The sequence below is a fragment of the Carassius auratus genome, chromosome 22 (assembly GCF_003368295.1).
Source record: "Carassius auratus strain Wakin chromosome 22, ASM336829v1, whole genome shotgun sequence".
NCBI lineage: Eukaryota > Metazoa > Chordata > Actinopteri > Cypriniformes > Cyprinidae > Carassius > Carassius auratus.
Genome location: NC_039264.1, coordinates 23,447,158 through 23,469,291, shown reverse-complemented (window position 1 = coordinate 23,469,291; position 22,134 = coordinate 23,447,158). Strand labels below are relative to the sequence as shown.

Sequence of the window (22,134 nt, the reverse complement as noted above, 5' to 3'; positions counted from 1 at the left end):
GAAGATTCAACTCTTTTTCAAACTGCAAAAGTCGTTTACAGCCATGTTCACTCCGGTATTTCGCTCTCATCATCATGTGTTTACAACAGGTTTACAGTGGAAGTTCAATCATAGATTTGAGTTCGATGCATGATGTCTGTGCTTCGATGCGGCTGTACAGGGGCATAACATACGTCATAACTAAACGTATCTGATTGGCTTAAGGGTAACCAATGATTTTAAACTTCAGACAAGCGCCCCCTAGCGAGAGAGAAAACACTTCTCTATTATGCCATTCCAGACTCTGTCTACGAAGCAAAGTGAAGTAGCAGAGTCTGGTATTACCAGGCTAAATTCGTACGACCTCACTCGTAGGACTTTGTACGATTTGTCTAGACCCAAGTGATGGGTAGGTTTAGGGGCGGTTTTAGGTGTAGGTCATTCGTACAAATTCACACGAATTGTGCAATTCGTAAAATACATAAAATTTGGCACGAATCGTATGAATTTGTACGAATGAGGTCGTACTAATTCATATGATTAGCCACCTCGTAAAATCTGTTTGAATTGACGTGAGATCAGGCTGTTATTCCCAATGGTTTTCCAGTGGGACAGTGGGAAACTTGACATGATCACTCTGTATGCCAAAGTATATCAGCATTATCAGCCTTGAGCTTTTTGACAACTCTACTATGAACAAAGCACACAGAATATTAACCAGCAAAAACGATGACCAAACACCCCTGAAATAGCTTCTTGAACAATCCTAAGTACAGCTTTCCCAAAAACGCGCCTCTTTGCAAAAGCCATGTGGAGTCACAGTTGAAATTCTAATGGACATGGGAGACTACATACTCATTGAGATAAAGTGTTGTGCGTGTACTGTTTGTATTCAGAGGGATTACTCAGCCAAAACAGCTACGCTTCCAGGCCACGTTCACACTGACGTGAAGACCAAACTGAGCCACCCACCAAGCAATGAAATTACCAGCTACAGTTTGATGCCAGCAGTTTTTTAAGAGGATGCTGGGAATGTACTGTCAAATAATGTACAGTACATTCTACTGTTGTAATGGTTTTCACATCTTCGGGATGTGTTTTTGTGTGTGTTTGAGTTTTATGGGCGCTTGACCTTGTTGTATACTTAAAAGTTCATAAGGAGAACTTCAATGTGTTTTATCTGACTCCCAGTAAATCGTATTGTGTTATGCAAAAAAGAAGCAGATAATATGGTAGATGCATATAACTGTGTAAATCATCATTGTACAAGTTTGTTTCATGCATTCCTTTCAGTAGATATTTAACCTTCCTGTAAATAGAGACATTTTGCATTATCTGAATATATACTGTAAAATTCTGTTTCTTCAATTGCATATTTTTGTATTGTTCACTTACCTTTTTTTTATTAAAACAAAATTAATGTTGTGGTAATATGATTCTGATGGATCTTGCTGATTCTTGTTTAGGATTTTGATGCCCAATTCAAATTGATAAAACAATTTATAGATAAAATAGGTACAAATAATTTGATAAAAATAAATTATATATATATATATATATATATATAATTAAATATAATGCTATTGATAGTTTAGTTATTTCTAATATTTAACAATGATTTAAGTGATAATGGCTTTTTTATAATTTCCCTGTACTGCATTAAAATGTCTAGAAACATATTTCTTGCAAATAAAATAAAAAAATAGTATGTTTCTATAAATTTTGATGTGGTAAATATTTAATATCAGTTTATATGTTTTTATTTGTTTTTATTATAATTATAATCCCTTACATTTGTTTTCCTTAAAAACATTTTACTGTGTTAATATGAGTTTCATAATTGTTGATGATAAATGCTTAAGATTTTGGCCAAATTCATCTCATTCAATCTGAGAAATTGTTAAAACAATAAGGCCGAAACAATTGATTGTTAATATATATAAATATATATATATATATATATATATATATATATATATATATATAATATTTGTAAAAATTATTTCATGTTTTTTTAGGCTTTGCAAACGATAATAATATCATAAGAGTGTTTGGAGTTAAAAATATTTGTTCCTAAATTGTCAAAATTAAGTTCATGTAAAGTCTCTTGGTGGCCAGGTGGCCATTACAACATCAGGGTATTGTGCAAAATACCACGAAAAAAAGAACAGGAGTTCTTAATGCAAAGAATTTACTTAATAGTCTTTCTAAGTATTTCAAGTTCTAGATTTTTCCCAATTATATAACACTGTTGGTGGACTTGGAAGCATTACTCTGCTGTCTGTGAGTCGGCTAACCCTTAACTAACAGTGGCACTAGTGAGAAATATAGGGGTTATGGACTCATTTTCCTGTCTGAAAAGGCTCTCTTGTTTTTCCCCCTTTTTGAGAGGCTCTCCCGAATCCCGACTGCACTCCGCATCTGGTTTAACTTTGAGAGATGTTTATATTGTGATCCAGGGCTCTTTTATTACATTGGAACTGGAATTAATTGTTTGCTCTAGCAGGCCATAACAATTCCATAAAATGTTTGTAATCCATTGTGTCGACATCCTCCCTTTTCTCCTTGTTTAAAAAAAATAGCTGTTTCTGTTTGTCTAGAATGTTCCACAGTAATCCTGAAAGCAATTTACGGGCCTGATTGAATTTTCTTGTTATGACAGAAGGAGGTCATCAGGTGCTCAGTGTCTGAAATGATGTTTGCCTTCTTGTCCAAACAAGCAACAAAGTTCTGTTTGTTTGGGTGTCCAAGTAATTCCACACTGTACACCATGTAGAAGTAAGGCGATCTTGCTGTTATGTCTAACTTAGAAGGTTTGCCACATCCTGGAATAAATTCATTGCTGATGTATCATTTTTATTCAAAATTCCATCTCTAGAGAATCACCACTTGTGCGTCACTTGTGTTGTCATACTCATTATGAGTGGCGCCCCTAATTTGTTCAGGGTTTGTGTCCTTACAGGCCGGTTTTGCAGGAAGTGCAACCCAGACGGTATCAAAGCATTAGTAATTAAGTGTAGTGTGACACACTCAGAGCAGTAAAGTTAAATGCAGTATGTTGTCAGGATCTGCTATTAAATACATTAAGCATTGCAGCCTCTATTTGCTAAGTGAATACGGGAAGGGAACCTGATGAAAGACAGCTAAAAGCAGCTTTCGACTGCTTAAACCGTGTCTTAAAGGGGACACAGAAAAGCATACGCTGCTTGTGTTCAGTGGATATTTTCCAAAATGGTGCTACGGTTTACTACGAATTGTTAGTCGAAGTCGTTATTTTTGTTTTCTGCGCCTACAAAAAGTATTCTCGTCACTTCATAATATTATGGTTGAACCATTGATGGCAGATGGACTATTCTGACGATGTCTTTCATACTTTTCTGGACCTTGACGGTATATTTTACTTGGCAGTATGTGGGAGAGTCACAAGACTCCTGCACTTCAGCGGTCGTGATATGACGTAATGCTCTCCCGTTTTTTTTTTTTTTTCAACGTACATTCAACATTAAATGAATAGTATTTCCAAAATGCAAGTAATCCAAAATTATAGTAGTCTGCAGCTTTTAAGCTTATGTTAATTCAGAGGTCATGATTAATATTGTTTTGAACTTGAACTTCGGAATGAAGTGAAATGCGAAACTTCTTCACATGAGTTTGTGTTTTATTTATTCTCCAGAAATTGCATGTGTAGGCTACTGAATGGACTCGACCTCTTAACATGGAAAAGATAGGCTACCTTTGCATTTCACAATCTTAAGCCACGATTCCACCACTGGAACTTTAACTAGGGACTTTGGGCCACTACTCGATGTGTTTCAACCGCAGGAACCAGGATCTAAATAAAGTTCCAGGTAATAAAATGGCCCTCAGAAAGTCTCACTCGCAAGGTAATACTTTTTCAAAGGTCCGTAGCTTTTGGGGGTGGGCCTTTGGCACTGAGCAAGCTGATTGGTTGAGTTCACGCAGCATTGTGATTTTAACCACCATTTATTCTGATAATTTTCCAAATATTACTGTTATTGTGTCATGAAATGTAGTTTTAAAAGTATTTCAGGCAAGAATGTAGTTTTTTAAAACTCAAATCTGCAGTTTATTTAGAAAGACAGCGCCTATTTAAAAATGAGTATCGCCGATTTCGGAGACGATCGGCTACCCGCGATCAGCGGGGGCTCAGTGATCATGTTACTAATGAGAGCACTCCCAACTCAGCTAGTCCTTCTGACATTCGCCACAAATTTTGCCATTAATCAATGACACCCCCATGTCGTTCCAAACCTGTAAAAGCTTTGTTTGTCTTCCGAACTCAATTTAAGATATTTTGCTGTGACACAAATCAAAGCATAAATACAAGTAGAAAACGTATCCTTGTGGCGTGTTAAGGCTGAACCACTGATGGCAGATGGACCATTTGGACGATACTTTTCATACTTTTCTGGACCTTGACAGTGTATTTTACTTGGCAGTCTATGGGACAGTCACAAGCCTCCCGGCTTTCATCCAAAATGTCTTAAAATTGTGTTCCGAAGATGAACGAAGCTTTTACCATTTTGGAACGGCTTGGGGGTACATTATTAATGACAAAATTTTCATTTTGGGGTGGAGTACCCCTTTAAGCAGTGTTGGAAAACTTTCAAAGTGTTGTTTAAGCATCTAACCCGAATGACTTGGAACACAAACAGAGACATTTAATGGAATATTCAAGCGGCTTTTTCCTATATAATGAAAGTGAATGATGATCAAACTGCTGATCGTCTGTGGTCCTCATTCGCTTGAGATATATGGAAATGAGCAGCTTGGACATTCTGCAAAGCGTCTCCTGTTTCGTTTTACACATGAAAGAAAGTCATATGGGTTTGAAATGATATGGAGAGCAGGCCTAAATGATAACAAAATTGTAGTTTTTGGCTACACTATTCCTGTAAACTGACCAAAACCACATGCTTAAGGTTAACAGGTGCAAGCAATTGCATTTCGCCTCAAGTGAAATAGATTAAGACAACAGTATGCATCGGAAGTTATGCAACCACTAAATGTTCCAGTCAAGTGCAATGTACAGTAAACCAAGCAGAGATTTTATCTGTAGACTGCCTGATCTCAATATGTCTCGCTGTGTGGTCTAAAACTAAAGATAGGATTTGACTTGATTCTATTAGGTATGTCTTACATTAAAACAACACTTTTAATAGTGCCTTTTCATACTGAGATTTATTTTCAAATGATAATTAACTAAATATATTAATATATTGTATTTCCATTTCCACCAAATTTCACCCAAATTTACCTAGAATTTGTCTCATGTTGGATGTTACTCTACACTTACACTATTTTATTTTCTTGTAGTCTTGCTAAATGATTGAATGTCTCCTAAAATCCCATTTCTTCTCATCTGCCCATATGGGCTCCGTTTTTTCTCTGAGATTCAGCCACAGTGTTGGCTTTTGCTACACGATCTGTCTGCAGGACAGGCCCTCGAGTTGACATCTTCGCCTGTTACGCATGAGAACCCCGAAACACATCCAGATCCATTTCCTCTTATCTGCACCATCAAAGCCATTACTGGTCTGTAATGTAAAGCAACTGTAATATTATTAATGCGCTGAGGCCTGACCAAGTCCAATTGAATAAACTGGACTGGTTATTATACCTTCCAACTAACAGATAACAATCTAACTTCACCATGGCTTTGTGCCACCAAAGAAGGGTCTTTCCAGCAGCGACAGGGTACAAACTATAAATAAATCAGCTCTGAGGAACAGAAAAGCAGATGTTTAGCACAATGTCAGAGCCGCTCTTTTCCATTCATTGAAAGTGGATAGTGACCAAGGGCTGTCAAACTCCAAAAGAGCGAGACATTAGATAGGAACAGACTGATTTAGATCCTAATTTACTGCAAATATTGCTATAAGCTTTGATCACCATTCGCTTTCGTTGTACAGTAAAGAAATCGCGTACAACACTATTCTGCTATTATTCCTTTTTGCATTCCTTGGATGAAAGTATGCTGGGTTTCGAAACACATGACGATGAGTAAATGATGACATTTTAGTTTTTGAAAATAGGCCTTGTTATCAGGAACACGGTGTGTTTCTTCACCTCGGGTGAAGCAATACTTCCAGCTGGTGCGGATAGCTCACATCAACAGTATATTACTGTTCTGTCTGATGCATGACGCCTGCAGATGGGTGTTGATGACGGAGTCCAGTTGTTCAAAGCTAAACTAGTGCATGACTCAAGAACGGAGGAAGTCCCAGTCTAATGTTTTGGCCTGGGGAATAGTATTTTTTATAGACACGAAACATTGACTCAGATGCAATGAGAGCTCTTTGGAGCCAGATATTACACTTATAACGGAATAATAGTGTTTGCTAAAATGAAGTATGTTCACAAACGAATGGAATGGCAACGATTTCTTAGAAATAAATGTACATTTCCAATCGAAACGGGAGACTATATTCAGCTATATTCAAGCGTGCATTAAATATATTGAAAGTGGCAGTAAAGGCATTTAAAATGCTACAAAATGTTAAAACAAATGTTGTTCATTTGAACTTTCTATTCATCAACCCCCCACCCCCCACCCACCCCAAAAAAGACTCAGTTTCTACAAAAATATTAAGCAGCATAACTGTTTTATGACACTGATAATAATTAGAAATGTTTCTTAAGCAGCAAGTCAGCATATTAAGAGTTATTTTTCTGAAGGAACTAGTGACAGTGAAGACTGCTAAAAAACTTATATTAACAATATTTTCACAAATCACAATATCCTTTACAATCACAAAAATAGTACTTGGTTGAAAATAAAATATTGGTACCATTTATCAAATGCCTCACCTTTTAATGAATGAATTATTAACTAATTAGTCATCAGTAATAATAACTAGGCTAAATAAAATTGTTTAAATGATATAAATTACAATAAAAAAAATACAAAGCTTTAATATACATTCCACAGTAGTTCACAAAAAAAAAAAAACATTTATGCTATTATGTTCATAAATATAAATGAATGAATTAAAATTAAATGAAAAGCAATGTAAAACTAACTAACTAAAATGAGCAAATAATAATAAAAAAATAACAACAACTAATGGGAACAAGAACTTGTGTAGTTCTGAATAGCTGCCGGTACTCTCCAGACAACAAATGCTTCAACTGGGACAGACATGGGGGAGTCGCACGAGGATCAGTGGACACAATAGCTGAGTTAATGAGCGCAAACATAGCAGCGTCTGTGTTTTCAGATTCCTCCAGTCATGGCTCCCCACACACATGGGCCCAAAGAACTGAGGACTTCATGAACTGGACAACCTTTTAACAGAAATAAGACGTCAGCATACTGAGAACTTGCAAGCAAATAATGGGGGTGTTTTCTCATTATCAGACGCTTTATAAAGCATCATGATTCGGCCCAACCAATAATACTGTGCAGCCAACTATTTTTATGCACACTGGTAACTAAATAGCATTTTTGAGTCGTTAAATCAACTGTTTATTGTTCAGAAAACCAAGGTGTGAATTGTTTTAGGTCTGCTTAATGGCCTACTGAATTTGCTCACTGAAAAAAAGAAAACAAGCCATGCTCTTGATTTCTAGTTGTAAAACCGAACAGCCCATGTTTTGCTCCTGGTGTTACTCTAGGTCATAACTGTGGTGAACGCACACCCTGAAAATGATATCTTAAATCACAGTCAGGCGAGTGGACAGAGAGCCATGATTGGACGAGGGACAATTATGCGGAAACTCCTACTTTCTCCCCGAGATTCGGATCTGTTTCTGTCAACTGGAGGCATTTCAATTTCAATAGGTAGCGCACAAACCAGGCAGCCACAGGGCTTGGATTGAAATCTTACAGATATGTCTCTGAAGGCCATTAAATCATCATTTTTACAGCCTGCATGGGATTGTGCTTAAGGTACTTGGAGAAGGAATCCAAGAATGGATTTACTGCCTTTTTTCCCCCCCGAAAGCCCCAAGGATTTCTTTTAAATGTGATAAAACACTTAAGCAGAGCTTAAAATGCAGATGCAGATCTTGTCCCTTGGAATCCATCAGGATGCTAAACTAAAATCATTTTTTCATCATTTTTCATTTACTGACTAACTCAGAAAAATAAGTAGCCTAACTAGTGAGAGTGGTTTTATAAGGAGCCCCATTAAACAGCATTATGTTTCTCATATTTCCATATAACTGGTCATCCACATGAACTTTTAGTCTCATAAAATGTATTTATTATTTGATTTCAAAGAATTAATATATGATTTGTTGAGCATTGCAGCCCCGCAAAAGACCAAGGTCATATAGTCTTGAAAAAACATTTGAGCTCTGGCGCCACCTGCTGGTCAGAATATATAATCAATATTTACTCTGAATTCATAGTCCACAGCATAAAGCTCAACCCAAATAAACCACCAGAACACAACGTCAGAATCCACAAGACATTATTACATTAAACCTACATAAATGAACTGTTTTACAAGTAGAAATAAGTGGTAAAGCATTTGCATTTGCTTTCCGTACTGAATTTCTGTACCTAAATCTGTATTTTCCAGTTTGCTTTCATTTGCAGAAACCATGGAGGTCCATTGTTGTCATGAAAACTAAAAGATTGAAATCAGAGTGTTTATGGACCGCTATAGGCCTAAATGAATAAAACATTGATGTTTAAGCCACTGGAGGCAGTAAAACAGTTATATAACGATCTGTTTCTGACTCTAGCTTTCTAACAGCAAACAGTACACAAATCTATCCGTGATTGCGGTGATTTATGTTGTAGAACAAAATGTAATGCTCTCTTCAATGTAAATGTTAACTATAGGCTTAATTTTTACGCAAAAGAAAAAGAAAACTGCTCATCTAAAAACCATGCTAATGCTAAAATGCTAATTCTCGCAAAGGCCTACATGGGTTTTAGGAATACAAGTATTTTGTTTGGTATCAAACTGGAATTAAAAGCATATAACTTCTACATATGTCTTTAGTCTGAAATATGAAATGGCTGAATCACACAGCTATTTCTTTGACCTTTTTTAAATAATATTATAAATATATAATTCTAAACAAGATTTGAACACTTATTTTGAATAAAGTTAATTTTATTGAAACAACAAAATTAACTGTTGTTGTTTCATTGTAAAATATTTATTTGGTAAGATGGTTATTTAGTTTAGTCGACTGTCTTCTTGTTTATACGGCACCATCAACCTGCACAATTTTGAGGATCTACCAGATCTTTGCAATTCTGTATCATTACAGAAAAAGACAAAGTTGTTTTTCTAATGAGTTCCCAGTATAAACATCTCAAGATAGATGGAAAATGTCTGTTTGAATCTCTTTGATGAGGATGGATTCAGACTCAGGAGAGCACTGCCTGCTGCGCTGGATATACAAACTGCAGAAACAAGTCATTGTCAAATTGTAATTTATAAGGAATATTTGACCTAGAAATTACGAATCTCATTTACTCATTTATTTACCCCATATGATACCACCTGTATAACTTCATGTGACTGTGGAAAACAAAGGTAGAAGTTAAGCAGAATCGAAATTTAGTCACATTTTAATATAAAGTAATGGGTGGATGGTGTCTGTTTATTTTTTAAAAGGACAATATATATATAACAAAGATTGTTATGATAATCTTCTTCTTATGAAATTAATTATATATTTTGGCGCTAGTCACGTCATTCAGTAGGCTACTTTCAAATCCAAAAACCCCGCAACTTTGTTTCATTCTACATCAAGGAAAAGTGTACTAGGTAAAAGTATAGATTTAGAGGAATATTGAACCGTACACTCATGCTTAGCGATAAAACACGAGTGGTTAGTTAAGATGAAATAGCCTATTACTTAGTTTCTGAAAACCTAAACAAGTCGAAATATTAAAAAAAAAAAAAAAAAAAAAAAAAAACGCCTAAACACAGGGCGGTGACGTTGATGAGCGGACGTGATGACGCAGGTCCACTAGGCTGTATACGTGCGCGTTCTCAAGTGAGCTCGTCGGAACAAGTAGAGGACGAAGAGTGCTTTGCTTCAAACCGTCTTTGCCTCTGGAAACAGGCCCGATATTTACACTGTTACGTATTTAAAAACATCCAACCATGAGAAGGAAGCTGTTTGGCGTAATTCTCGCCGTTTGTATCGGTTGGTTTCAAGCCGAGGCTTTGACAGGTAAGGCGTCTCGTTTTTCTGTTGATCATGTAACGCTCATGAGCTCGTTTTCACAAGGCCGTCTGTTGACAGAAACACGACCTAGACGACCGGTCGACGGTATTCACCGTTCAACAAAGTAAAATACATTGGATGTGAACGGTTGAAATGGCTCGAAATGTTTAAAGGCCGCTAAAATCGTCGGCAAACTGTCGCGCACGAGCCCAGTGGCAAACGACGCACGCGCATGGCGCTATAGCAACAGCGGAATATTTTTTACTCATTAAAGCTCTTTAAATGGTCTTAAATGCCAACACATAGGAAATATGTATCCAAAAATTGGAGTGTATATAGTATTAATAAAAAAAAAGAAATGTTAGCGACGTAAACTATTATCGTGGTGTTAAAAGGCAAAGTACAAACTGCACATACCCCACCATGTGGATTTGCGGGGTTTTTTTTCTAGTAAGAGAACCTTTAATCCCAACTCCGTGTTGTAACCCAAGTTACACATTTCCCAAAACTGGAGATCTTCACTCAGAGGATCATGCTTCTTAGTTGAACTTTAATTATTACAGAATGGATTCAGCCTATCTTTGCTTGTTTAAATATTAATGGCTGTCGTCTTCCCTAGCTGGCCAGTTACTCCAATGAATGATGTCTTAAACAGGGTAAGCAGCAGGCAGCCATGATAACCTGTGTGGACTAGTTTTCTAGAGGCCTGCTGTTAAGCCTAGTAAAATATCAGTTCGGAGTAACCTGTAATCATATAATGGAAACCGAGGGAGGCGAAACATGTTTGTCCAGTCATGGAGGAGGCGGCAGCAGTTTTCATCTTTTAGTCTGTTCAGTAAAAGGCTTAGCTTAAGCTCATTATAATGTTCCATCACTGGAAATGGCACAGGAATTCCATGCAAACCCAATCAACTTGTAGGCAATCAACCATTGCTTACTTATGGTAATGAAAGATAGCAGTTTAGTTGGAAATATCAGTCATGTACTGCAGAATTTGTATTTAAATATATTAAATACCCTGTCCACCCTTTTAACTAAATCAGTTTCTGGCATACTGAATGGAAATGGAAGAGTAATGAAAGTGTCTTTTGCTTCATCACCCTCATCATTTTAGTCCCCCAGCAGCAGCTGATGAATAGCATGGTCGGTAAATCCGAAACCTAATCAGCTTCATGCTCTCAGTTAGAAATAGAGCGCTAAACACCCTAGGAGGTGCTTTTCTGCACGTAAGCATTGATACTTCCTTAAAAAGGAACAATCTGTGCAACAAGTGTACTCGTGCTGTTCTTTGAGTTGCCACATAGTACACAATGCTACGGTAGGATTTCAGGCCACGTAGCTTGATGGTGGAAATTGTAGCATCTCCAGATCAGAATTAAAATAGGGTTTTCCCTTGAGAACTCAATCTCCAGCTCAGTTGTGCTTTGCTCAGTGAATTGGGTTAGAGCAAATGGGCAGGTATTTATCATTTGCATGTGAATAGATACGAGGAGATTTCGTTTGTGATTGCTTTTTGCTTTGTGTGCTACTGGCAGCCATTTTGCATTTAAAAAGTGTTTTTGTCAGCATGCACACTGCTTGGTTGGTGAGGATAGTCCTGTCCTTCAACTTTTTTAATCGTTCTCACAAAGGCTTTAGGGATATGCAAAACTATTTCAAAACTTGTAACTGGGTTGGCCTGAACCATTAGTTGACTAGTCTAAAAATTGGTCTGAAATAAAAAAAAATAGTTAGTTAAATATCATCTTGTGACTCATCGACGTATAGATGTTTTTTTTTTTTTTTTGACTTTTAGAGTTCAATCTAAATGTCTTAACTTCCAGTGAAAAAAGAAAAACTGATTTTCTGTGACACGTCGGACATAATGAATCATTTAGTCTCTTAAATCCCATCTGTCCAAAACGACTACAAACTTGCATTGATTTTTTCTAAAGTGCAACACCCATACATAAATCCAATCAACAACTGATGATAGATCCAAAAACCATCTTAATTTTTTTTATATACTGTTATGTTCGGCTATACAAAATGCATCAGAAAACGTCCATCGGGATGAAATGGACATTAAAAAGACAAACTAAAGCAAAAATTGATATTTAGAAATTTGTCACATTTTGATGAGTAATTGAGTTGAATCTTTGCACATGGTGCCTAAATCGAAACCTATTTATTTTATGCAGTGTTTAAGCAAAGTGAATGTCCCATGTACATTTTAGGGTAACAATCTTGAAAGCCTTGTGGTTAAACAGTTATGACTTGCAGTCTAGATTAATGCATTTTATAGAGAACGGTTTATCTGCATTCAGTCATGAGGTTGAGCCAAGTTGAAACAGTCGACCTTAGGTCAGTATTTCTTCATCCAATTAATCCACATATCAGCTTGTGAGAAGGTGAACTTATTGACTTGTTTGCTAGAAACGGGTTAAGTCAAATCTAGAAGTGGCAGACTTTGTACCGAGTGGTACTTGTTGTACTCTTCTGTTCTCCCTGTTTGGAGTTATTTATAATTTAGTCTTGAATTATTGGGTTAATACGTCCGCCTTATGCTAACATTTAAATCTAAACTCTTATATATATACCCAAATATATGCTTAAATTCCTTCTAGATCTTTATATGTTTGAATTTGTGGTCCACTTAGTGAACGTTGGAGGTGACCTTTCTTGATGGTCAAATGAATGAAGCCTGTTCTGCTTTCAAAGGGCACATGTTATTTCAGGCCTGAGGCATGTGTGGAGTCTCATTGCTCTGACTGTAATGTGAAATGTGGACATCTACCATTTTTTTTTTTACCCTTCCCTGGCTAACACACGAAAACATTCCTCCCTCAGCAGCAGACAAAAAGGGAGCAGTACCTTACTCTTGTTTCGAAACCAAATAAACTGAAAGCATGTGCTACACTGCAAGAAGCAACAACAGGTCTGGGGTGGATCTCAAAGTGTTCTTGTCATTGATGTGAAGGGTTGTTGTTCCAGCTGCTACATACGTACTTCCATGTCGTTTCATTGAAATTCTCCATTGGGGATTAGCATGGTACAACCTTGTTTTACTCCAGAAAACATGCTTCAAGTCTACATAAGTTGCCCCAAAATGGTTGTTCCTAGGTTAATTTACTCTGTACATGTCAATTTTTTTTTTGTTCATAATCCTTATCTTATGGCAAGTTTTAAAGGGATAGTTTGCTCAAAACTGGAAAAGCGCCCTCATGCGATTCCAAATCTGTATGACTGACGTCTGGTGAAAATCAAAAGAAGATATTCTGAAAGTTTTTTTGAATCCATTGAAATGAGTAAACAATTTGTTCCTCAGTGGGGGGAAAAAAAGAGAAAGAAACTCCTACAGGTTTGGTACTGTTTTGAGTGAACAACTACTTTAAGCTTCATCAATCATCACCATTATGGTCATCCTGTTTTTTCATGTGAATGTTCGATGTCATTTTTTCATTGCATTTCTTGATATGCTAACCTTTGGTTTTAATGCATGCTTCAGCTTAGGGCTGGGCGATATAACTTTTTTTTTTTTTTATCAATGATCTAATGTTTCATATCGTTCTGTATCGGTAATGGACACTTTTCTTTTATAACCCTTTTTCAAAAGGTTTTTTTAATTTAACCACTGTATTTTTTTATTTTTCCCTATTCATTAAGACAAGTCTAAAGGAAACTCTTGGCTTGTCTCCAGAGGGTGCAATGATCAAAATAATGTAACACATTAAATCGTCAATGCAAATAACAGTCTATAAAAATGTGCTATATATATAAAATAAATTATTAAGGCTTGGCAAGTTAACGTGTTATCGTGTTTAACGCATTGATTAACGCAGACAATTATTTTAGTTGTTCTTTAACGCTCACTCACTGATCTATATATAACCCTAATTATTCTCCCCCGTCCTGTGCACACGGGTCTTTACCTGCCCATCAAGTGTTGTCCCATGCCGCACTATTCTGCGATGGGTCCCGCGATCATGCATGTCTCTAATAGGAAGGTGCCTGTTATAATGTTATGATCGAGGCTCTGGACTCTGTCCTGGTAGTGACCGATAGCTTGTTTTAAACTTAATTTAATTACACTAATGTTATAAGTTAATGCAGCAGCTCGCAGCTCATGGGCTTGACTATCAAAACATTAAAATGCAACAACGTCACCTACATCTTCACTGCATCTCATGTACCATTGATGCACACAAGATTTGATTGTACCAGTTTTGCATTCAAATAATGCAAATGTTTCTTTTAAATTTGGCTAAAAAAATTATTCACAATCTCAACATGGGCAGGGATTACAGCATGTGTTTGTCTGTGTGGTGTGTATGTCACTCATAACACGTGCCTTTATCGTATGCTATATCAAATATTTTTTCTATCGATGGTGTACCGTAGATTAAATATTGATACTGTTTTATCGCCCAGGCCTACTTCAACTCATTGTCTTTTATAAGTGCTTGCTTCTAATGTTCTTCAGTTGGGTTTTGGTTATCATGAAGCATTGAAGTCTTTCATCATGATGCTCAAAATCCAGTTTTTCTTGTTTTCCATCTAATGTTTCTCTCTTTTTCTTTTCTCCTCTGCTGTTTCTTCTTTGCCTGCCTGTCTGCTAACCATTATTCATATCATCTCAATGAACTGTCAACCCTAAACCCAAAATCACTCATCAAATGTCCAGCGGGCTTCATAAAATCGCCCTTGTCTCAGATGAAACTCATAGAAGACAGTGCCGAGCTGGATTGCGAGGTCATAGGGAACCCCATCCCCGAAGTTCAGTGGTGGTTCATTGAGGGCGAAGAGCCGATTGAAACGGTCACCCAGCTGTTTGACGGTGCAAAAGAGGATCGCGTACGCATCAATGCCACTTATATCAACCACGCCACCAGCACGCTCATCCTCACCAACCTAACTCTCAACGACACGGGTGTTTACGAGTGCCGTGCTTCAAATGACCCTGACCGCAATGACCTCAGGACCCCACCCAAAGTCAAGTGGATTCGCTCGCAAGCGAATGTTATAGTGTTTGAACGTGAGTTACGTTGTGGTATCGCAACGTCTCCACTAGCGTAGAGGAGGAAGTCCTGTAGATTCAAACTCTCCCTTGCCTTGCCCTCTGCCCTCCTTTTATTCCTTTGACCAGAGACCGGGTCACATGACTGCTTTAGCGCCATCTGTCCTTTCCTAGTTATCTGATGCCTTCTGAGCGTATCGCTGTCTAGAGCTTGAGATGAAAGTTTAACTTTTTATTAATGAAATTGCATTGATCGGTTAACGTTACTGCCGGTCAGAAGGTATTAAACGCACTAATTGGCCTTCATTTCTGAAAAAGGGCACTGATTAGGTCTCATTAACATGGTTTGCTTTCAGCAAATATCTAAAAAGCTCTTTAAATCTGTGGCTTAACCCTTCTGGTGGTATTTCTAGTATTTTCCACAATAGGTTTTCATAAGCTCATGGACTCCAAACCAGTTGCTGGTTGGTCGAATTTCCTTCCCTCTTCCCATTCGTTTTCATTACAAACTGCTCACTTAATGTTTCCTAGTAGGCCAAATGTACCTTCACTTCTCCCTTGATAGAGCACAATGTGCCTTACAGCTCACATTGTGGTGAACATCTTGACAGCAATGTTCCCTTCCATTCCATCATGTCCAAAAATGTATTTTTTTTTTTTACTGTGCCACATCAAACCAAGAGGTTGGTAGAGTCCTTTTCAGCAGTGATCACTTTTTTTCTTTTTCTTTTTAAAGAGTCAATGTTATGAGAGTTAATGTTTGTGTAACTGTTATGCCTTGGCAGATCCAGTCATCACGACCAAACCAGAGGTGGTGAGCGACCAGAACCAGACCTCTGCAACACTCAGCTGCAACCTTACCAACACTACTTTTCTGGTCAAAGGCAACTATTGGACCCATAATGGCAAGACCATTGAAAAATCAGAGTCAACCCCTGGAAAATATTTCATTGAACACATGTATGTTCCCGATCCTTATCTAAATGATTGTATCACTAAAGAAGAGTGAAATGTAGCACTCTAATTTCAGTATAAGTTTCTCAGATTTAGTGTTTACAGGTCCATAACATTATAATATAGCCTCTCAGTTTGTGTGATGGAGTTGTGACAGCAGTAGTGTGATTTAAGAGCCTCCGGCACTCCACATTCACTGACCCTAATTCCCATTAGAACTGCTGGGTCGGAAAAATATCCATGGGGATGCCTGAGCGGCGTACCGGAAAAGCTGTTTACTTTTATATTTTATATTTCATTTACTTGTATTGTCCTCTCCTCCACCTTTATTGCTAGGGTGCTGTCGTTATATTGAGGGATCTCAATTGGCATATAAATGTTATTTTTTTTGTCTCATTGCTTGTTTTTCTTTCTGTGGCAGAATTAAAAAGATCGATTACCACTCTGCTGGAATATATGCATGTTTCTTCCAAACAGAACCTGAGGTTAATGCTACTATTGAAGTTAAAGGTAAGAACATTTTAGTGACCGATTACTGCATCTGTTATCCGTCCTGAATTACATGCATTTTTCAGGCATATTGTACTCCTCACCCATAATCATACTCTTCCTGTTAGTTCCCCCATATGTAGGGGCCTACAAACACTCTGAAAATGCTAATGAGAACGACAAAGCTGTCCTAACATGTGTGAGCCATGGATACCCCCTGCCTACTGACTGGAGTTGGTATAAGCTGGGTGAAAATGAAGATGAAAAGGTAAATGAAGCTTGCTGTAATGAGATTGGTACCTGGCCATGCCATTTGAAGGTTGGATAAGGTTGATAAAGGTGTTAAATGACACTTGGCGTTATGAACATTTATTAACCTAGCTGTAACGTCTATCCGTTTATTGCATGACAAGACTTAATCTGTTTTTTGTTAACCTGTCAATGATTCAAGTGAAATATATTTTGTCTATATGCCTATATATAGGCCGTACTACTGGAATTCGTGTTTCCAGTTTGTTCCTTGAACCAGTTCAAAGCCCTGTGGTTAATAAATTTAACTTAATTATTAATTTAACTGTTACAGTGGTAGTGATTACATATAATTATTGGTTGCTCAACCTATTGAGTACTAATTACATAAAATATCTGATATTATATAATATTTTATATTATGTATTTTGTTATTTATACAGTGCATTAATTCTTAATTTGTCTAAATTAAGAATTATGTTTGGATGATTGTTAATAACTGTTGTTGTGCACTAGCAGTTATTAGAAATAGTCTCATGCTGATGATACACGGCAACTTTTTGAGCAGTTTTGCTGGGCAACTTTTGAGCAATGTTGGTTAAGCACTTTTTCTATCTTTAGACTGTTCATTGGCCCTGTGTCTCACCTGATTAGCCTGTTGCCAAAAGCTACTCGGCAACATTTCTCAAAAAGTTGCCCTGTGTATCATCAGCCTTAGTAGCTTACTAACAATTTTGCATCGTCAACCCACAGGTGCCCATTGTCAATGGCACTGTTGACAAGTATGAGATAAAGAGCACCCCCAACAAGACCATGCTGTACGTGAAAGACCTGGACATCAACGCGGACATGGGCATGTACCAGTGCCAGGGCACCAATGAAATGGGATCAGCCAGTGATCAGATTCAGCTGCGTGTGCGTAGCCAGCTGGCCGCCCTTTGGCCATTCCTCGGCATTGTCGCTGAGGTCATTATTCTCATCACCATCATCTTCATCTATGAGAAGAGAAGAAAGCCAGACGAGATCAGTGACGGTATGTGACGCTAGTTCTTTCCTTCCTAATAATGTTCCATTTCCATTTTCGTGAATGTACAAATGAATGATCATTGGATGTAATGTAAAATTTTTGTTTATGAATTTGTAATGGTGAAACATCCTATTTCAGTTTGATTTCATGTTTATTTGATTTGGCTGAAGTGTGTGGCTGTTCCTTAGTGAACTGTATTTTTATTATTTACGTTGTTTATTTCTCTGTTCGCTGCTGCTTTTACGTTGTGGTAAGTGCTCAAAACTGCATGTCAGACTGAAGTGGTTTTGCTTAAACGGGTGGTTTTGGGAAGTTTGAATGCTCTCCCTGATAGGCTGAGAAGTACAACTCTTTCACTGGCGTTTAGTCTTAAATAAGAAGATAAAACGAACCAGATTTGTCAGACTTAGGTTCAAGAAAAGCAACTTTTTTTGGTTTGCCCGTAGCCAGTGAAAGTGTTTAGCTGAGTCTGACATATTGCACTTCAGAATGGGTTTTAAATGTCAAGGTATTCTGCATAATAACTAATATGAGATTTCAGACGGATCATGTTATACTGCCTTGCATGCTCTCTGCATCATCTTCTCATTGCATGATGTTCTTCAGCCCTAGATTATAGCAGTGGCTTCCTCTACATCTCTGAGAGGCAGCACCCTTATGGCACAAAGGGTGGCAAAATATATAATCCCGACATTTGTTTGAATCTTTCTGGGTGTGTTTGGACATGCTCTCTGCATGAAAACTTCAGCAAAAGTCTTTCAAACTCCTACTTAAAAATAGAAGCTGAGTTTGAATCTGTTTGTTGGGTGTCAACTCACATCTTATTATAAAGTTTCTTCTTTCTGATTGTGTCCGTCTGAAGCACAACCTTGTCAGTAACCGGACAATTTCATCTGTTTTCAATGTGGTCTTTAAAAAAAAAATCTGATAAAGACTGTTACATACACACTTAAAAATAAATAAATAAGATACATCTTAAAATAAAGCCTCCAAACAACTGCATGCATTATAAAAATTAGAAATTATGCAACTTAACAGTGCTCCAATCAGGATTTTTGAGAGAGCATTATCTGCGGATACGATCACAGTCACTGATCTTTTTAAAGCATTCTTTTTCTTTTTAATTTAAATTTTCAATATTCTCTATTTTCAAATTTTACATCGTCAAAATTATTGCGATTATCGCTAATATTCAGATGTACTATCGTCTAGCCCTAGTGATCAGTAGCCGATCAATCAGAGCAACCCCTAATACTACGATATCTATTACTATTATTAAATATACAACAATTATGAAGAATGTTATACGTTTTATAATTTAAATTCAAAATGTTTTGTAGTATATGTAGTTCTGTTGTGGTTTGGCTTACAATTTTTTTTTTTTTTTTTTTTTAACACCTAAATCTTTACGTATATTAATAATAATGGCTTTTAATTTGGTCTTTTACACAGACATTTTATAGTGACTTAAGCTCCACAAAACAAGTTAAATTCCCAACAAATCAAATAATACTCAAATTATTATTATTTAGAAAATGAAGTCAACTGCCCCCTCCGGTTCATAAAGGTTGTGATTGGGTGTTACTTTCATTTCCATACATCCATTGTCATATCCAAAGACTTTCGTACATATGTGCCCGAGGCAGGAGATTTTTCAGTAGGAAGGTTTCAGGGTGATCGACTGACTCCAGAAGTCCAGTGCAGGAGTTTACAAATGTGTGCTAATGCTGTTTGACAGCCTTCACCATGATTGATGCAGAAAAGGAGAAATGTTTTTCTCTCTACTACATCTGTAGGTGAGGTTGTGCTACAAACAAATGATTTTCGATTGGAACTGTTTGTTCTTGGGTTGAAAAGCACTAAACATATCCTTTCAATCCACCATCAGACCGCATGGCTGATGTAAATGCATTATTCTGCATGAATCATTATTAGTAGTGCTGTGAAAACAGTGATAGCGGTGTTTTAGTTGACGTGTACAGATTTAGCAGTAGAAGTAACTGAATTAAGAGTATCAAGGTTTTCCAGTCCCCAAATCGCATTACTCATTAGGTGCACTGCTTTGAAACATCCAGTTCTGACTGTCTTGAGGCTGTCACACTATATTTTAGACCAGCTACTGTAAGAGTTCAAATAGACTGTAGTGTTGTACATTTGTCATAATGAGTTTTTAACTACTTTTTCTTTTCTTTTCATGTGTTCCTGCTTCCTGTAGATGATGACTCAGGATCTGCACCACTGTAAGTGTTTTGTTGTTAAGAGTTTTTCCTCAAAGGAACTTCAAGGCCTTGTTGAAATCTAGACAGTAGCTGTAGATGTGCGTCTAGCTCAGGAGATTCATATGCACATCGAATAGTGAACTGATGTGCCACTGTGTTTTTCAGGAAGAGCAATGCCGCTACAAACCACAAAGACAAAAATGTCCGGCAAAGGAACTCCAACTGAGAAGGGCGAAAAGGTGAAATATTCTTCTTTTTAATATTATTTTCCAATTGAACCTAATATTGTTTTAATGTTTATTATATGAAACCTGTTATTGAACATTAATGTTCCATATTTTATGCACTTATACACTACACATATATAATGTTCTCATAATTACGATTGTAGAATTGTATAATAAACTTTTTTTTTTTTTTTACATTTTATGCATGTGATTTTATAAACAGTTGAAATATTTGGTCATTTATATGTTTTTAAAAATAAATAAATCAAGACTTCAGCTTATAATTCTATACAATTTATAATTTAAAGTTCTGTATCGGAATATAAAAGTGCATTAAATAGATTTGAAGGATTATTAGATGTGTTATTAGATATTAATCACTATTACAAGGGTTTATTTTTAACGTATCTTTTATACTGTGGACTTGTATAATATAGGCTGTACAAAATGTTGATTTGTGATGAATTATTTTATGCATTTAATACAATTTATAATTTTTTTTTTTTTTTTTTTGTAGTTTATTACTTAAAATAGTAACCCTCCCCTCAAGTGTAATATAAACTTTTTTTTTTTTTTTTTAACCACATCAAGTTAAGTTTTTATTTTTATTTCTTTCAGGTGTTCTAATGACTACTGTCGAAGAGATGGAGAATTAAGTTGCGGAGTACGTTATAACGTTATAGTGCATCCTGCGCGTTCTTAACCTTCTGCTTGAGTGTAAACGTGTTGAGATAATAATTGGTCTCATTTTACTTTTATTCCTATTCATTTTGTGCTGCCAGCTGATGTTTTTAAAATAGTTTTTTTTGGGGGGGGGGGTAACTGCATGATTGTAGTCTTGCTGTAGAAGTGTGTGTTTAGTGAATCTCTTAATGTGGGAAGGATTTTATTTTCTTTCACTGTTTCCGAAACATCTACCGAGTGTAATTGAATCACCGTTTAGCCGCATGAAACTTTAACCATGTTCAAGTGTATAGAAATAGAGAGCTGAATCAAGTTTCTATAAACCTTAATGTTTAGCCACTTTATTGTACTTTCTAGTTTTTAATTATTGAAATAATTTAAATGAACAACTTCTGTGCAGTACTCATGTCGTCGCTGCAACATTAGTGTGCTATTATTCTGTGTGAATAATCAGATGCTACTTTTATTTTGTCAGGCTAACAATTTTCTGTTTAATAATAATGTCAAACAAGCTTCTTTTAAAGTTGATAATGTAGTTTCTGATGTTGACTTGTAGGATTCCTCCTGCCTAACCCTTAAGGACCAAGTGCTAGTACAGTGTGTCATTTGCGGTACGCATAATCAGTTGTTATTGTTTCCCAAATTCTAACATGGAGGACAATGATATGGTTATGAATATTAAGGTAAAGTCCGTGCAGGTGGGGTTTTCGTGAAGGCTTTCGCTTAAGTGATACTCTCCTATAGACCATCATACTTGCATTGTGATACATTAAGTATAGTGTCTGGATGTGTGCCATTTCCAACTTAAGAGATGTGTAATATGTAAGACATTGTTAGAAGTGTATAAATGTTGCCTTGGCTTCATAGGAAATCTAATACACTGTCTACTGTACTGACTTGCACAATCTAAATAAACTTATTTGATTTTAACTGTCTATTGAGTATTTTGGTGTGTTCAACCAAATAAACCATTCTTTGAGCCACCAGAAGGGGGCGACACTTCCTCGTGTATTCGGTTCAGCTGTAGGGAGCGGCTCTACGTGACAAACATCACAGCGTTATCAGGTTGGAAACAAGGAGACGCTCCAGAATATAAAGCATATTATTTATACCTGTATGGGCTTTCAAAATAGTCATCCGTAGTATTAC

The 22,134-nt window shown here is 36.7% G+C and overlaps 1 protein-coding gene across 2 annotated transcripts; it reads left to right on the top strand.

The window, feature by feature from the left end:
• The first annotated feature begins 9,907 nt into the window (after window positions 1–9,907).
• On the top strand, window positions 9,908–21,920 carry LOC113040072 (basigin-like). Of its 2 annotated transcripts, XM_026198320.1 has the most exons (9): window positions 9,954–10,146; window positions 14,804–15,154; window positions 15,922–16,096; window positions 16,512–16,600; window positions 16,708–16,847; window positions 17,582–17,861; window positions 20,071–20,095; window positions 20,240–20,313; window positions 20,920–21,920. In XM_026198320.1, the coding sequence occupies exons 1-8, from the start codon at window positions 10,077–10,079 to the stop codon at window positions 20,298–20,300; spliced, it is 1,191 nt and encodes a 396-aa protein (XP_026054105.1). In that variant the 5' UTR covers window positions 9,954–10,076; the 3' UTR covers window positions 20,301–20,313; window positions 20,920–21,920. The 2 variants fall into 2 exon arrangements, with proteins under 2 accessions (XP_026054104.1, XP_026054105.1); XM_026198319.1 differs by lacking the exon at window positions 14,804–15,154 and having other exon boundaries at window positions 9,908–10,146.
• Window positions 21,921–22,134: the final 214 nt, after the last annotated feature.

Excerpts from the sequence above, each read along its gene's own strand:
- LOC113040072 (XM_026198320.1), top strand. The coding sequence starts at position 10,077 with ATGAGAAGGAAGCTGTTTGGCGTAATTCTCGCCGTTTGTATCGGTTGG. Across the intron at positions 10,147-14,803 it reads TCAAGCCGAGGCTTTGACAG|CGGGCTTCATAAAATCGCCC; the intron begins GTAAGGCGTCTC and ends TCAAATGTCCAG. Across the intron at positions 20,096-20,239 it reads GACTCAGGATCTGCACCACT|GAAGAGCAATGCCGCTACAA; the intron begins GTAAGTGTTTTG and ends TGTGTTTTTCAG.